Here is a 17,971-nt window from a genome sequence, read left to right as displayed (position 1 = left end):
TATATTAAAAAGGTGAAAATAGTTAAATACTTTTAGATATTACTCATAATTAAACATGGTAAAATATAAACAATAAATCTATATTCCGAGTGCAAATGTTACTTACTGAAGAAGCACTGTCATAAGAAAAGAATTAAAGCTGTCCTGCAAAACAACCGACTAAAAACCTTAATTTTACTTAGATGAGACTAGACTTAACATGTTCGGAATTAAGAGGAAAGAACATCGAAACTTAAGTTACAAAGTCACTTTCAGTAACTATGGAAGCCAAATACTCTCTAGAGATTGCAGAATACTAAAGAATCCCTTCTGGCTGATAGAATTGTTTTTTACTAATTCAGGTGGGAAAGATCAGAATGCATATCTTAAAATGCATGCACTTAGTCATAGTAATTGAAGTTATTCATTAATTTCTATTTTGAGCCTTGTTTACAGCTGCTATGTATCATTGTCTCCATTTTTGCTAATTTAATCTCACCTTCTTTTCATTTAAAAGAATTCCCTTGTCCATACTAAATTAAACTGATGTTTTGTCACGTGTTTACATAATATACATCACATGTTTATTACAAATAGACACTTTTACAGATTGTAAATCATATGTATTTGTTCTATAATGAGTGGAACAATGTTCTCGGCCTTGGGCAGAGTATATTCTGGCTAGACATAATTCATATAAATAGATTTTTCAAAAATGTGTTTTTATGTATTTTACTTTAATAAAGTAGTTATCCAAATGATAACTGGAATTAAATTGAGTCTAAACTAGAAGAATTGGGTTGAGCCTGATTTAGGTTTCTACTGTAGTGTTTTCAGTCAGTGTGAAATATATTTCAGCTTAGTATCTATTTTACTAAATACAAAAACAGCTTTTTTAAATATTATTTATGCTTAGATATCTAGTCAGTACTTCATCAGAATTAATTATACCAATATCAATTACTCTAAATCAGTTAATTGTTTACATTTCCTATAACAGAAATCATTGAGTTTGTAAGAACTCCATTTAGCTGAGTTATTATTTTCTTCGTGTTTTTCCATATGTGCGAATGTTCTCCCCTTTTTTCTTTTTGTTTTATCTTTCACCTTATCTCTTGCAGTATTCTAGCTTGTGATTATATATACCCAAGGCTGAAAAATAATCCTAATGAAATGGTATATGAACAAATATGTAACGTAACAGCAAAGAATGCAGGTTTATTTTGGACTGAGAGAGTTTTGTGCTGTGCACTCTCTCTCTCTCTCTCTGTTTTGAAGCAGAAAAACAGAGGATATACATGCAAGAAACGAATGCATAAAAATAACATGTATATATCAATATCCCTCTAAAATTATAACGCTTAGAATATACCTCTTGATGGTAAGAAATAAAATTTTAGGATGAGAAAGGCAAAGCAATTGTAAAAGAAAATATTGTTGAACCATTAGGGACATTTGCTTTAAATTGCCTATTGAGTACTTGATACGTGAATTTCATGAATGATGATATGCGAGGACAAATGTGGGATACAGAAATGGTCCCAAATTAAAATACAGAATTTAGCTTCAGTACTCTGTCTCAATTGGTTCTACTGTATGCATCAAATATCATTATCAAGGTCAATGATACACTTGGAAAATGTTTCATTTGGATAAAATATGTCATAAATGCCTAATTATATTATGTTTAATTATAGATTTAAAAATAAATTTGTAGTGACATAAGTGATTGTAACTATTTGTAAACTGAAAGCATGCAGGTTCATGTTTTTTTACATTTGTTGGCATTTCTTTTAGTATTTGATATTCTGAGACAGATTAGTTGATTCTCTTTGTGGTTCAGCTATCCAGAACCAGAGGATTCTAATTTGAAATTTTATTGAGGAAACATCAAGAAAACACTATAATGTATTAATTAGTTTATTGATCATTTTTTTATTATGTTGTATTTTTTTGGGATGGAATAACAGATTTAATTTTGAAACACGGCATAGTAAAAATTGCTATTTTTGACAGAAATGTAGTTTAAAAATAGCTTCCACCCCATAATAACTGAAGCTAAGTAGTTTTGGAGGCAGGATTGTCCACGTACCTTCTTATCTTCAGGGGCAAAACCATTTGACAATGGTTTAAACCCTAAAATATGGGCTTCAGCACCTCTGTCCCCTTCCTTCTTTCCTCTCTGAACTGTGATATGAGGAATTCAGATGACACTTTTAGCCCATCAATGGGTGCCCACTATGAGAGATAGTATGTACCATATTTTGGTGGCACCTCAGATATATTTTGCATTTTAGTACTAGGGGTATCATAAATAATGCAAAGTAGTAAATGTATAATCTTGGAAAGTTTAAACTCACTGCCTAGCCCATAGTGGTATGTGTTTTGTAGTAGCAACTGTAACTGTACTAGGCATCAACTATGTGAGGTGACCAATATTTAAATAGATAGTCTAACATAAGACAATTCTAAATAGCAACTGTGAATCAAAAACACATGTATATATTTTATTATTTACATTTAATAATACTTTTAATAATGCTTTAAATATTAAAAATAATTGTAAAATAAACAGGAAATATAATGTTTAAAAAAATAGCCAGATCAATAGGGAAAGAGAAGTAATGGAATCATGCATGAATGAGGAGATGCAGTTCTGTAATATTTTGACCTTTAAATTGGCAACTTTCACATATTTGTCACAAATGGGCATTTAGTTTCATGGAACAAATCAATTGCAGACGGAATGTTGAAAGAGTTTGAGAGCAGATAATTAGTGTTATAGATTTCACAAACTATTCTTTTTAAAGCTTATCAATTTCTTATGTTTTGCAAACCATTTAATGGTATTTTACGGAAAATGCAAAGTACAAGTATATAACACTAATTAAACAAAAATATCTTTAACCTGCACTAATAAAATAATGAGTGCAAAGTATGGTAAAGTCATTGCAAAAAGTAGTCCTATTTTAATTAAAGACCTGAAGAGACATCTTTATTACAGGTCTAACCTCTCGTCGGTTTCGGCATATCTTAACCGACTCATGCATTATTCAAATTACATATATTTTTTAATTACATAGCTTATAATGTCCTGGACACAAATATATACACAAATAGGAAAATGGCAGAAACAAAATCTTTCACAGCTGCTGTTTCTAAAATGGCAGCATGTTTGAAAATGTACTTACATTTGAGTTTGTTTTTTTTTTTTTGTTTTTTTTTTTTACATTTTATACATCTATGGAATTTAAATTTCTTAGACAGTACCAGAATGTAGAATTTGGAGGGCATTTTTACACTGATAAAGGGACAGAAATTCCTTAACATTTGCTAATTGAATGTTCTTCAATAAATGTGGGTTACACAAGTGGGCCCTGGTAACTAAGCTGCATATTGTACTTTTCTTATTTGTTTACTTGTTACCTCTGCTGGTGGAGCCATAGCAGTCTACATACATATGCTATACTAGGTGAACTATATTTCTTTGTTTTTGCAGTGTTCACTCTTGGCAGTGCCAATCAACCTCTCTTCATAGAAATTCAGTGGGTCAATGCTTTTCTTTGGGAAGCATTCAGAAACCCCATGAAGAGTGTGGAGATGCAGAACGGCGGTCCTGAAATCTTTGCAGGACTGCAATCTCTAGAGTTGTCTACAGGTGCCATTAGGCAGCAGTGTAAACACTGCCTTTTCTCAAAGCACTGCTGCTGACACTACAGGGACAGTTTCTTTGCCCCAGACCCACAACATTAAGTTGTAGTGGTTTTAAACAGTAACTTGTGGTGAACCTCAAGACTTGGGCTGAAATAGTCAAGCTGTAGAAATTGACAGCAAAACATATTTTTTTTTCATACTTAAAAAACCTGTTCACTTCAACAGCGATATAGTTTGTACAAAATAATTAAATATTGCAATTGTTTTTAGCCGGCTTAGATTGGTGAATTTATTTCAGTGTAAAGATGGTATGGCAAAACAACACAGTATAAACACCACTGTAATTAAGTGTAGTGAAATATCAAGTGTCAATATACTTAGCTTAGGATTATAAAACAGCCTCCCAGATTTTATTCATATTACATTATGTTCCACATATAATTATTAATGATAAATAATAACTGTGGGTGCACTTAATATGAAAGAGGTAAATCAGGTTTGAACCACTTACAGTGCAAATTCCAGGTTATGTTTACAGTTTGTTTTGATCACAACTTGTAAAACTGGCTCAGTCCTTAAGGGGTTAAGAGCTGGAATAAGGTGGAGTAAAACATATTACATGTTCTCTGATGTTACTTCAATAAAATCAATGCAGTGTTTCTTTTTACTATTTAAGTGGTATAAAAATGATATACTGCATATAATCACTTAAAAGAAAACCACAGAAAAGAAAATGATTGCAGCGTTTAAAATTACATCTGTGTGGCTTTAGTTCTGTTTACAATTGTGTTTATAGACATAAACATGTTGTTACTTTTTATATATCTACCATGCTATATCTATTAACCATTTCAGGAATGGAAGAGAAAATAGAGACTTAAAATGTATATGCTATCCAATGTATAGACAACCTTCGGCAGCCCAAATGTTGTGGACTACATCTTTCCTGATACTTTGACAGTGTTATGGCTTTAACAGTTTTATGGGAGATGTAGTCCACAGCACCTGGAATACCGAAGGTTACCTGTCCCGCTATCCAATTTCTTTTTTGTGATTTCTTTGCTTTTTTTGCTTCAATGCACTTCTCTTGTGATACTTTATTTTATATATGCTTATTTGTACTTTGACATTGATTGCTGTACTAAATATTTAGAAAGTTGTTTCTAAATGTTATAAATGGCATAATGAAATTAAAGTTTTCCCTCCCTTTATTAAAGGGAAACTCCAGCGCCAGGAAAACAATCCGTTTTCCTGGCACAGCAGGTCCCCTCTCCCTCCCACCACCCATCCCCCGGTAGCTGAAGGGGTGAAAACCCCTTCAGGTCACTTACCTGAGACCCCCACAATGTCCCTCAGCGGTGGTTTCTGCTCGCCGCCGCTCCTCCCAGTGATTACGTCAGCCGGTGGGCGAGACTGATCCCACCCGCCGGCTGAGGAGACCTAATGCGCATGCGCATTAGAGCTCTCCATAGGAAAGCATTGAAAATGCTTTTCAATGCTTTCCTATGGTGAAGTGAGCATGAGGACGTCCAGCGACGCTCTAGCACAGGTTTCCTGTGCTGTGGACATGGAAGTGCCCTCTAGTGGCTGTCTGACAGACAGCCACTAGAGGTGGAGTTAACCCTGCAATGTAATTATTGCAGTTTATAAAAAAAACTGCAATAATTACACTTGCAGGGTTAAGAGTAGTGGGAGTTGGCACCCAGACCACTCCAATTGGTAGAATTGGTCTGGGTGCCTACAGTGTCCCTTTAATCATTAAATGACTTACAGTACGAAATAAAATCTTCTAAAACAATACTTGTCTTATCATCCATTCAAGTACATGTCTTTACCTGTGGAAAAAAAAAATGATTTCTCCATCAAGACGTTGGCAGTCATTGCAAAAGGTTTCCATTGTATGCTCTACATATCTACATGACTCAAAAACTATGGATTCCACCATATGTACTGATCTCAAATATTTACATTCTCATTTGTCATCCAACTTGTGCATTCTGCAGAAGATATTTTTTGCCTATCTGTTTCCTTTGTAAATAACCTCCTCTGTGGTTCTGAAACTTAGACAATCACTGTGCATGATTCAAGACCTGATTGAAAATTAAACCTTTTTTTTTCGTGTTGGCTGTGAGTCACAGCCAGGAGAGGTGTGGCATAAACAAAAACAAAAGTGATTAAACTTCTAAATGGCAGCGATGTAAGTAGTGAGACTGCCAGGGCATGACCTATACATCAAAACTGCTTCATTAAGCTAAAATTGTTTTAGTGTTTAGATTATCCCTTCAATGAAAGATGTTTGTAATCTTTTGATTATTTATAAATGCTCTGTAGTATCTTTTATTTTGACTAGTTTTCAAAGTTAACTATTTTTATTATAATTTCTTCAATATGACAATTCTGGGTACATTTGCATATGTTATAGTTATTGTATTATATCTGCTTTTATTTTTATTTTATTCCAATAGTATGCTTTGTTTTGTTATAGAACATGCTAATTGACACACTATAAATAATAATATACTGTGCAATTGAATTTCGTCTTCTTTGTTTTGCACTCTTTTAGCTCCCAATCCATGTGCTGCAGATAATGGTAAAGGTCCATGTTCCCATCTGTGCTTGATCAATTTTAATGGAACTGCAGCTTGTGCATGTCCCCACCTAATGAAATTATCTTCTGACAAAAAGACCTGCCATGGTAAGAATGACCTGTCATAGGAATAAACATTACAAAAACAAATTCATATTTTCACAGTAAAAGCATCAGTTGAACATTTTTTGGTTTATAGTAGTGTTAGGCAACCTTCGGCACTCAAGATGTTTTGATCTAAATCTCTCTTGATGCTTTGCCAGCATTATGGCTGCAAGAGCATTATGGGACATGTAGTCCACAACATCCGGAGTGTCAAAGGTTGCCTGAGTTAAATGAATAAAAATGAAGAAAGTGCTTCATCATTCAGGCACCAGGAATGAAAATAAATGAATTTTTGTAAATCAATTGTTTTAATATATTGATTTTTTTTTATAATAATATAAATGTATACTTGATTTCATTATCTTAATACAGATATATTGCTGACATTTATAAATTAGAATTTGTTTTAATATTATTATTATAATCCACTCCCTTATTAGATACTGCCTTATTAACATTTAAGCTACTTTGTATCATTTTAATTTGTCCAATCTTCTCATGACACAAGATTTTCCAGAGTCACCTTTTATCAAATATAGTGTTTCTTGGTTTCCCAGCAGCTCCATATCTGTGCATCTTATTACTTCAAACACTAAACCTTTGTCTCTTCCTCATCATGGTTTAATCTTATTTATATTTCCATGATATCAACTCTATAGGTTTTATGCTTTGTTCTGTCTTCCTGTGGTTTTATTCTTCTTTTCTGTAACTTGTCTTTTACCTGTCCCCGTCCTTTCTAGATGTAGGGAGGGCACTCAAAATCCACTGTGTCTGTTTGTTTCTGTTCATTTTCAGATGTGTTAAATAACTTACCAAATGGCTCTAGGGCTGTGTAATCTGGTGCTACATAAACATATAATAAAAATTGTATATTTACTGAAAACACAGTGCTGTACAAATGCAGTAATAGGTAATGATATTCTATTTAAGGATCCATCTGGTGTGTAGAGAGCACATGGAAAATAGAATAGAACACTAGAGCAAACCTCGCGTAATTTTGTTGCACGCATTCAAAGAATTTTGCTGGAATATTTTCCACCGATAAATTTAAATGAAACTCTTTTTATGTTTTCTGTAAATATGACCACAAAGTGCAATCTTGTGTGCAGTGTAAGTAGAAAAAAATACCTCATTCAAGAATAATGTGTCTCATCTATAATCCTTTTCATAGAGTGGGCAGACTAGATGGGCCGAATGGTTCTTATCTGCCATCACATTCTATGTTTCTATGTTTCTATGTATACTCAAATAAATAATAAACACCCTTTTATTTTCCTAGTAATGTCATGATGCAGAGTTGTTATATGTCTGTAAAACTCATTTATGACACATTTTTATAACATTTGCCCATTACCTTACTAGTGTATGAGAAACTGATTGCTACTCCATAAAATGTCCATCTTATATTTAATAGAGTAGATTGTGAGGTCAGATGTATGACCTGAATGCAAAAGCATGGATTGCAAGCCATGAACTTGACCTCATGAACAAAGTTACAATAAGATGAACGCATACGTAATTAAACAGAGTGTTGGGTTAGATCGGCAATATCTTGAAAAAAATAAGAGCTAAGAGTTGAAAAAAAATCGACTACATTTTATTGATTAATATTTACCTTTGCTATTCTGGTCTAAATGTTGCTAAATGACTATTTATATTGTCAGAGGAGTCTCCATTGCATATAAACAGAGCTGCTACAGTAACCAAATTATTGTGGGCATTTGCCCGGGACCTGTTTTGTATAATGCATCTGTAAAATCCATTGGGGAGCCACTGAAGTTGCATGGCGACTCAATTTTGAGACCCAATACATGGATTTGAAAGTACAACCACTGATTTAGTGTAGATACAAGGTCCAATTCAGCACAATTCACAGCTTAGTGGACAGATCCTTAATTTTCACAAAAAGTATTCTAACTACAGATTCTAAAGCTGAGCGCCAACAGTAACGTAAATCTCCTGGTTTATACTTTAACTGCATAATTTGGAGATTTTACAGAAATAAGTTGTGAAAGCCCTAACATCATTAAAATTTGACATGATCTCCAAAAATACACAAACAAAATAAATATGACTGATATGTCTCTGACAAATGTGAAATCAATATTTGATTCCTAAGCTAGTAACGTTCATGACATCAAATATTGTATCTAGTGCATTTTGATAGTTTATGAAATTATGTTTCAGTCTGCTCCTTCAAGAGCTGATTAGATTTTCTATTTGTGTTAACATGCTATTAGAGTCAAAATCAGGAAGCTATTTTGGGACATGTTTAATATTTCTGCCAGGTTTCTGTCATTGATGTTAGTTTTTACAGAACTCATCTTTGATTAAATGTCCAAATACAGTTTTCAGTATAAGTTTTAACCCTTTAACATTTTAATGCAGAATGGTAATAAATATTTTCAAAATCTATCCATTCAGTATTGAACCATCCGTCCACCCTGTTTTAAAGCTTATTAAGCAAAGGCTGAGCCCAAAGTTGTATGAGTATATACAACCACGTACTGGGTTCTACATAATGAGTAGATGCTAAGGGGCCTAAGTGAATAAGTATAATTTTGCCCAGTATATATCAGACATATAACCAGTCCATGGCAGACAGAGTACAAAGAATGAGACATAAGATAAGCATGATGCAGTAGTTAAGAAGAATAGAATTCAAGGTGGCTCAGACAAAAACTGAACAAGGTTGATATTATAACTTCAAAATCAGGATATATCTGAAGCTGGAAATATTCAGGAACAGTTAGATGTATAACATGGAACATAATGCAGAGATTATGAAGGTCAAGGAAAAAGGTTCAAACATGGCAGATGAAGGAGCATCGAGATGTTATTCCAAGTATTTTTTTTTTTCAATGGTATCAAAAGCAATTTGTAATTTTGTGGCTCTCTGACTTCAGTTCTCCTGTGTTTCTAATGCAGATTGATAATTGCACGTATCTGAATCTTTTTTACATTACAGAGATGAAGAAATTTCTAGTCTATGCCAGACGATCGGAGATAAGAGGCGTGGACATAGAAAATCCATACTTCAATTTTATTACAGCATTTACAGTACCTGATATTGATGATGTAACTGTGGTGGATTTTGATGCAGCTGAAGAACGATTATATTGGACTGATATAAAGACTCAGACAATTAAGCGGGCGTTCATAAATGGAACTGACTTACAGACAGTCATTTCGGGAGGTATACTTCTGTTTGAAATTTTTGTAATCTTTTTTTTTTTCTTCTTTTTTTGTATGTCTCTGCTCATGGTATAATTGTGTTCTGCAGCACCCCTTTAAGTTTATGTACTTTTATGTTCCTGACTCAATGGAAGGAATGCATATGTTTTGATCATGAGGGTCTGATAAAATTATCTGTGAGAATGTAAAATATAAATCAAGGTTAACTAATTACTTTATAAAACATACTTAAAATCTATTTTGTTTTAAAAAATAAAATAAGCAAAACTATTCCATTTGAGATTAGGGCAATATTTATGAACTTAGGACAAAAAAAAAAAAAAAACTGAAAAAAACACACCTGTACACTTCATTTTCTATCTCATTTAACCAATTATACTAAGTATCATCACAATTTACAGAAGTGATGAACTGCTGAAGACAAAGTGGCTACAACTAAGGCAAACTCCCTAAATAAAAAAACAAATAGGCAAGCAGGATAAAAGCTGTTTTCACTGGCAGGTTTGACGGTAGTAAACATATGGTGCCAGGAGAAAACCAATAAAAAAGTTGAAAATCTGTTAAGTGCTTTATTTAAGTGTCATCATAGGGCAAATATTAACCTGTAGGTTTAGTGCAAAAGAAATGTGCTCTGTGTAGCTCCCAAACCACCCTCTTTAATACAAACCCATATCATATCAACAATTTGATTATAAATAAAAAGTGTGTCATTTCTAAAATCCTTCAGATCTCTGGGATGCAATTTTTTTTTGTACCCGATATGCCTCTCATACCCTTTGAAATGGTGTAGCAAAATTATTGCTATCTCATGGTGGTTTCTTTATTTTGCAATACAACTTCAGCCTGCTTGTAGAACAGATAATTGTCTGCCAGCACAACTTTTCACATAACCTTTATTCAGACTTAATGTTCCGAACATGAACAACCACCACAGCTCAGTTACAGGCATTCGGAATTACCAATGTTTGGTAAATAGTTAACTTTCTGTAATGAAACCTGACCTGAAACAATGTGGGTTTGTGAAATTAGTGTCTTGCTTTAACCCCTTAAGGACACATGACATGTGTGACATGTCATAATTCCCTTTTATTCCAGAAGTTTGGTCCTTAAGGGGTTAAGTAAATAGCTCACTTGTACAGTTTTCAATATTTTTCTGTCAATCACTCTAAAAATTTGATCTTAACTTTAAACTTTGATTAACTTTAATGTCCCAAAACAATTAACTCTTTTAAATGCTAATTGATATTAAAATAGCAAAATAGAACTATAAAAAGGAACATTTAAATATAAAGACAGTACAGTGGGTAACTCATTGTTACAAATTAAGTGTACATTTAAGTGTACATTTTATTTTGCATCGCAAAGCAAAATTTACTCCATAGGAAAATAAAATCAGGGAGCAGAAGGAGAGAAAGAGAGATCAATGTCCGTCATTAAAGACCATGGATTATTTGTAATATATATAGCATCTCGCAATCTGCTGTGTAGGACAATTGTTTAGTGCATGTGTGTGTTATAGGCATTATACCCACATACATAAATACATGATCAGATTTGTTGATAGTGACACCAAGATCACAATATTTGACCATTTTGTATTGATGCATATTTCTCATACATACTGTGTGTAACAAAAAAGTTATGTTTGTACCATGCTGATATTTCATACCTTAAATATTATATAATATTACAATAAAAGGGATACAATATCATCTTTAAAATCTTTATCCTCAACATGATTTCCTTTTTTTTGTTAAAAAATTAATACATACCCCAAAAAATGGGCATACATCATGTAGTTTTAATGTATCTGAACAGCACTATATACAAAACAAATGCTGTTTTATCCTACATATATATCCAATGTCTCACAGATTCCATGCTAGTTCTTTTTTTAAACTCCTAGTGATTGTAGTGAAGGGGTTAAGGCCAATACCTCTTTAAATATATGCTATTGTAGATGAATCACTGTTATAGTTGAATGTAGAATAAATCCAATAAGTGGGAAAGTAGATTAAAAATGTATTATACGTTTAAATCCTTATGTTATTACCAAAGTTGTTTTCTGTGAACATGGAACTTGACAGTACAATTTCTAACCAGGTCCCTAAGTGGACACATTTACCATCTTAATTTGCATGTTCTGAGTCTATAGGTCTAATTTTTATTTTCCCAACATGCATTCCAGTGAATTATTATTGACCGTAAGTGTATTTTAATGATAATTGTTGCTGCAGGATTTCAACTTGCTCAGCAGTAAGACGTTAATGATTATTAATGTCCTTAAAAAGAGCCAATGGGGGATAAGAGTACAATCTTGTACATTCTTTAAGCAACAATAAAGTGATAATTGAATTTTATCCATGCTGCACAATAACCGCCTTGTTAAGCAGAGCTTACAGTTTGACTATCCATGTGTTTATGTTTTATAGACATTCACAGTATTCGTGGACTTGCAGTTGACTGGATATCTCGAAATTTATACTGGATTAGTTCAGAATATGATGAAACGCAAATTAATGTGGCCAGGTTGGACGGCTCTCTGAAAACCTCTGTTATTCATGGAATTGACAAAGTTCAAAGCTTGGCAGTTCACCCAATCAGAGGGTAAATTATAATTCTATATCCTATAAGTTTTTTAACTAACATTGTCTACTAAGGTCCAGTAGATTCCAGGAATTGCAGAAGGTTACCCTAAATTAGATAAATTATATAACAAAAAAAAGCACATTTTCAAAAGCATGAAAAGTCAGTAGAACATATAGTAATTATATGAACAGATAGAGTAACCAAATGCTTCATAGTCATAGACCACATCAATATGAATGCAGGAGTGTAAAAACAAAATAATGACAACATACACTGATCAACCACAACATTAAAACCACTGACAGGTTAAGTGAATAATATTGATTATAACATTACCATTGCACCTGTCAAGGAGTGGCATATATTGGGTAGCAAGTTATGGAATTATATGTGTTGGAAGCAGGAAAAATAGGCAAGTAAAACATTTGAGGGATTTTGACAAAGACCAAATAGCGATGGCTAGACAACTTGGTCACTGTCACGGCTCCGCGCTCTTCTGCTGGCGTGGCTGCACATAAAGATAGCAGCCACGGCAAACCGCTGCACGATCTCCTTCCGTTCCGGTCCCCAGCAAATTACCCCCTCACAGATCATATGATTGCTTCATAGATTTGTTACCCAGCACTCTACCCCACAGGAAAGTAGAATTATGGAGGAATACATTAAAGAGTCTCTACAAAGAGGCCACATATGTAAATCTTCTTCGCCTGCAGGTACAGAGTTATTTTTTGTATCCAAGAAAGGAGGAGATTTTCAGTCATGTACTGATTATAGGGCATTAAACAAGATCACCATCAAAAATGAGAAATTGTCACTATGAGTGTCTTGTCATGTCAAATATTTATACACTAAATAGTCAGATTACATGGTATTCCATTTAATATTGTGTCAGACAGGGGTTTCCAATTTGTGTCACAATTTTGGAGAGCATTCAACAAACAGTTGGGTATAGAATTATCATTTTCATCTTTATACCATCCTCAAACCAATGGTGTGGCTGAGAGAGCCAACCAATCTTTGGAACAATATTTGAGATGTATTATTAATGGCACTAATGAAAACTGGTCTGATTTGCTACCATGGGCTGAAATAATGCAACCCATGAATCATCTGGACATAGTCAATTTTTTGTTAACAACGGTCGTCATCCTACTATACTCCCTGCGGTGTTCTCTGACACTGCTAATTCTGCACTGGATGACACTATGTAGGGGGAACAGTCCCTATTCTGCTCTGTGTCAGTGTGTATCAGGGTCTCTGAGGACAGGTGTCAATCCATATCTACCAAGTGACCCTATGTAGGGGGAACAGTCCCTATTCTGCTCTGTGTCAGTGTGTATCAGGGATCCTTAGGATAGGTGTAAATCCATATTTGCCAAGTGACCCTATGTAGGGGGAACAGTCCCTATTCTGCTCTGTGTCAGTGTGTATCAGGGATCCTTAGGATAGGTGTCAATCCATATCTGCCAAGTGACCCTATGTAGGAGGAACAGTCCCTATTCTGCTCTGTGTCAGTGTGTATCAGGGATCCTTAGGGTAGGTGTCAATCCATATCTGCCAAGTGACCCTATGTAGGGGGAACAGTCCCTATTCTGCTCTGTGTCAGTGTGTATCAGGGATCCTTAGGATAGGTGTCAATCCATATCTGCCAAGTGACCATATGTAGGGGGAACAGTCCCTATTCTGCTCTGTGTCAGTGTGTATCAGGGATCCTTAGGATAGGTGTCAATCCATATCTGCCAAGTGACCCTATGTAGGGGGAACAGTCCCTATTCTGCTCTGTGTCAGTGTGTATCAGGGATCCTTAGGATAGGTGTCAATCCATATCTGCCAAGTGACCCTATGTAGGAGGAACAGTCCCTATTCTGCTCTGTGTCAGTGTGTATCAGGGATCCTAAGGATAGGTGTCAATCCATATCTGCCAAGTGACCCTATGTAGGGGGAACAGTCCCTATTCTGCTCTGTGTCAGTGTGTATCAGGGATCCTTAGGATAGGTGTCAATCCATATCTGCCAAGTGACCATATGTAGGGGGAACAGTCCCTATTCTGCTCTGTGTCAGTGTGTATCAGGGATCCTAAGGATAGGTGTCAATCCATATCTGCCAAGTGACCCTATGTAGGGGGAACAGTCCCTATTCTGCTCTGTGTCAGTGTGTATCAGGGATCCTTAGGATAGGTGTCAATCCATATCTGCCAAGTGACCATATGTAGGGGGAACAGTCCCTATTCTGCTCTGTGTCAGTGTGTATCAGGGATCCTTAGGATAGGTGTCAATCCATATCTGCCAAGTGACCCTATGTAGGGGGAACAGTCCCTGTTCTGCTCTGTGCCAGTGTGTATCAGGGTCTCTGAGGACAGGTGTCAATCCATATGTCAAGGTGTCAATATGTCATATGTCAGTTGTCAATCCATATCCGTTGTGATTTAGGAATGTTAGGTGATTTATGCCCTTTATGGATTAAAACTAGACTCTGCATCAACTGTGTAATTTTCCATGGGAGTTTTGCCATGGAACCCCTCCGGCATGCCACAGTCCAGGTGTTAGTCCCCTTGAAACAACTTTTCCATCACTATTGTGGCCAGAAAGAGTCCCTGTGGGTTTTAAAATTCCCCTGCCCATTAAAGTCTATGGCAGTTTGCCCGGTTCGCGGAAGTTCGCGATTTGCCCGGTTTGCGATTTGCGGAAGTTCGCGTTCGCCGTTCGCGAACTGAAAATTTTATGTTCGCGACATCACTATTGAAAACTACTTGCTAAAGATTCCTAAATCTCCTAAGGGAATGCATTTCTTTGAAAACTTGGTTGCATTTTTCATCAATTACAATAGAAAGGATCAGATATCTTCTTTTATAACCTTTTTTTACTGTACATTATAACATTTTCCTTCAAAGACTTATACTAAGTAATAATCATATGTATAGGGAAGATACTTCAGAAACCATTTATACACACTGCATTGGGAAAATTACTGAAATCTATGTAAAATACACAAAAAGTATTTTTTCAGGAATATTTTGAAACCGTAAGAGTTTCTCCACTTACTCAGCATTAAATCCTTATTCGCAATACTCAATAACACTTTTCGTATCTTCTAAAATACTTTTGATAGCAATTTAAGTCACGATTTACTTGGCAATGATATTCCACTGTAGTCTGCACATAAAAAAAAAAAACCTAAAATCACAAACAAAAATTGCCTTAACACGAGAAATGAAATAAAAAAAGATGGCATAGAATCAACTTTCTCACACTTTACAGATGAATCTTGCCTGGAGGAAGATTAAAAAAGAATTTGAAATTATTTAATAATATGCATTAGAGAAATTTCAGAACACCCAACTCTTTGATCAGATAATTAATTTATTAAACACTTGTATTTTTAAGAAATAAATCACCTGAACAAAGTTCAGAATGCCCATGTATATCGTCTGAAGTTTGGATTAAATTTTGAAAAAAAAACATGTTTTTGCTCAGCTATACAGGGAGTGCAGAATTATTAGGCAAGTTGTATTTTTGAGGATTAATTTTATTATTGAACAACAACCATGTTCTCAATGAACCCAAAAAACTCATTAATATCAAAGCTGAATATTTTTGGAAGTAGTTTTTAGTTGTTTTTAGTTATAGCTATTTTAGGGGGATATCTGTGTGTGCAGGTGACTATTACTGTGCATAATTATTAGGCAACTTAACAAAAAACAAATATATACCCATTTCAATTATTTATTTTTACCAGTGAAACCAATATAACATCTCAACATTCACAAATATACATTTCTGACATTCAAAAACATAACAAAAACAAATCAGTGACCAATATAGCCACCTTTCTTTGCAAGGACACTCAAAAGCCTGCCATCCATGGATTCTGTCAGTGTTTTGATCTGTTCACCATCAACATTGCGTGCAGCAGCAACCACAGCCTCCCAGACACTGTTCAGAGAGGTGTACTGTTTTCCCTCCTTGTAAATCTCACATTTGATGATGGACCACAGGTTCTCCATGGGGTTCAGATCAGGTGAACAAGTAGGCCATGTCATTAGATTTTCTTCTTTTATACCCTTTCTTGCCAGCCACGCTGTGGAGTACTTGGACGCGTGTGATGGAGCATTGTCCTGCATGAAAATCATGTTTTTCTTGAAGGATGCAGACTTCTTCCTGTACCACTGCTTGAAGAAGGTGTCTTCCAGAAACTGGCAGTAAGGAGTTGGGAGTTGAGCTTGACTCCATCCTCAACCCGAAAAGGCCCCACAAGCTCATCTTTGATGATACCAGCCCAAACCAGTACTCCACCTCCACCTTGCTGGCGTCTGAGTCGGACTGGAGCTCTCTGCCCTTTACCAATCCAGCCACGGGCCCATCCATCTGGCCCATCAAGACTCACTCTCATTTCATCAGTCCATAAAACCTTAGAAAAATCAGTCTTGAGATATTTCTTGGCCCAGTCTTGACGTTTCAGCTTGTGTGTCTTGTTCAGTGGTGGTCGTCTTTCAGCCTTTCTTACCTTGGCCATGTCTCTGAGTATTGCACACCTTGTGCTTTTGGGCACTCCAGTGATGTTGCAGCTCTGAAATATGGCCAAACTGGTGGCAAGTGGCATCTTGGCAGCTGCACGCTTGACTTTTCTCAGTTCATGGGCAGTTATTTTGCGCCTTGGTTTCTCCACACGCTTCTTGCGACCCTGTTGACTATTTTGAATGAAACGCTTGATTGTTCGATGATCACGCTTCAGAAGCTTTGCAATTTTAAGAGTGCTGCATCCCTCTGCAAGATATCTCACTATTTTTTACTTTTCTGAGCCTGTCAAGTCCATCTTTTGACCCATTTTGCCAAAGTAAAGAAGTTGCCTAATAATTATGCACACCTAATATAGGGTGTTGATGTCATTAGACCACACCCCTTCTCATTACAGAGATGCACATAACCTTATATGCTTAATTGGTAGTAGGCTTTCGAGCCTATACAGCTTGGAGTAAGACAACCTGCATAAAGAGGATGATGTGGTCAAAATACTCATTTGCCTAATAATTCTGCACTCCCTGTATATAAATATATGTGTGTGTGTGATTTAATTGAGACAGTAGGTATATTTTAACTGTAGTATTACTAACCTAAAACTATTACTACTAATAATAATATCATTCTAATTAATTTAAAGGAACACTTCAAACTTCAAAATGTTTTAGAGATTAACAGAGTATCTGTCACGACTAGTAATGTGGTCCAGCACGCAGAAACTATGTAAATATATACATAAGAAAGAAAAGGAAAATAACAGGATAGAGCGTAAACCGGACCTTAGAATGGCCGGACTAATACGCTAGAGACAGAGAATGGTCAAAGGGAAAGCCGAGGTCAAGGAAGCCAGAAAATACTCAATGCCGATAAGACAAGCCAAGTCAGGGAAACCAGAGATCAGAATAACCAGGGAAACGCCAAGGATCAGGATACCAGGAAATCAGAAACACGAGAATAGCACTTTCAGGGAACCAGGAAACTGAAACCACGACATGGCAAAGTACTAGGGTGAATTAGGGGTTTAAATACCCCTCTCTAAGCTATGATTGGTCAGAGGGCGACCTCTGACCCCAGAACGTGCGTGTGCGTTGACGTCGTGACGTCACGCACACGTTAGTATAATTCTCGGGGGCGGGGCTATCCATAGACGCGACCACGTGGTCGGCGCCATATTGGATTCGGGCGTGATGCCCGGAAGAACTACGTGCGCGGTTCCCGGCTCGCCGACGAGCAGGTAAGCTCGTGTAGTCGGAGCGGTCGTGCCGGGCGGGCACGACCGTGAGGCTCGGCGGGCCGGTGACCGCAACAGTACCCCCCACTCGAAGACCGCGCACCGGGCGGGAAG

At 35.8% G+C, this 17,971-nt stretch overlaps 1 protein-coding gene across 1 annotated transcript in view; it reads left to right on the top strand.

Annotated features, from left to right (window-relative positions):
- LRP1B (LDL receptor related protein 1B) overlaps positions 1–17,971 on the top strand; it is a 1,140,323-nt gene that overhangs the window by 732,754 nt on the left and 389,598 nt on the right. The window contains exons 28-30 of the mRNA XM_063429375.1: positions 6,197–6,328; positions 9,294–9,521; positions 11,953–12,127. Of these exons, the coding sequence (XP_063285445.1) occupies positions 6,197–6,328; positions 9,294–9,521; positions 11,953–12,127 (535 nt within the window). The remainder of the gene's footprint in view (positions 1–6,196; positions 6,329–9,293; positions 9,522–11,952; positions 12,128–17,971) is intronic.

This window comes from Pelobates fuscus, chromosome 8 (genome assembly GCF_036172605.1).
Source record: "Pelobates fuscus isolate aPelFus1 chromosome 8, aPelFus1.pri, whole genome shotgun sequence".
NCBI classification, from domain to species: Eukaryota; Metazoa; Chordata; class Amphibia; order Anura; family Pelobatidae; genus Pelobates; species Pelobates fuscus.
The sequence above is the reverse complement of the archived record's forward strand: the minus strand, read 5'-3'. Positions and strand labels throughout refer to the sequence as shown.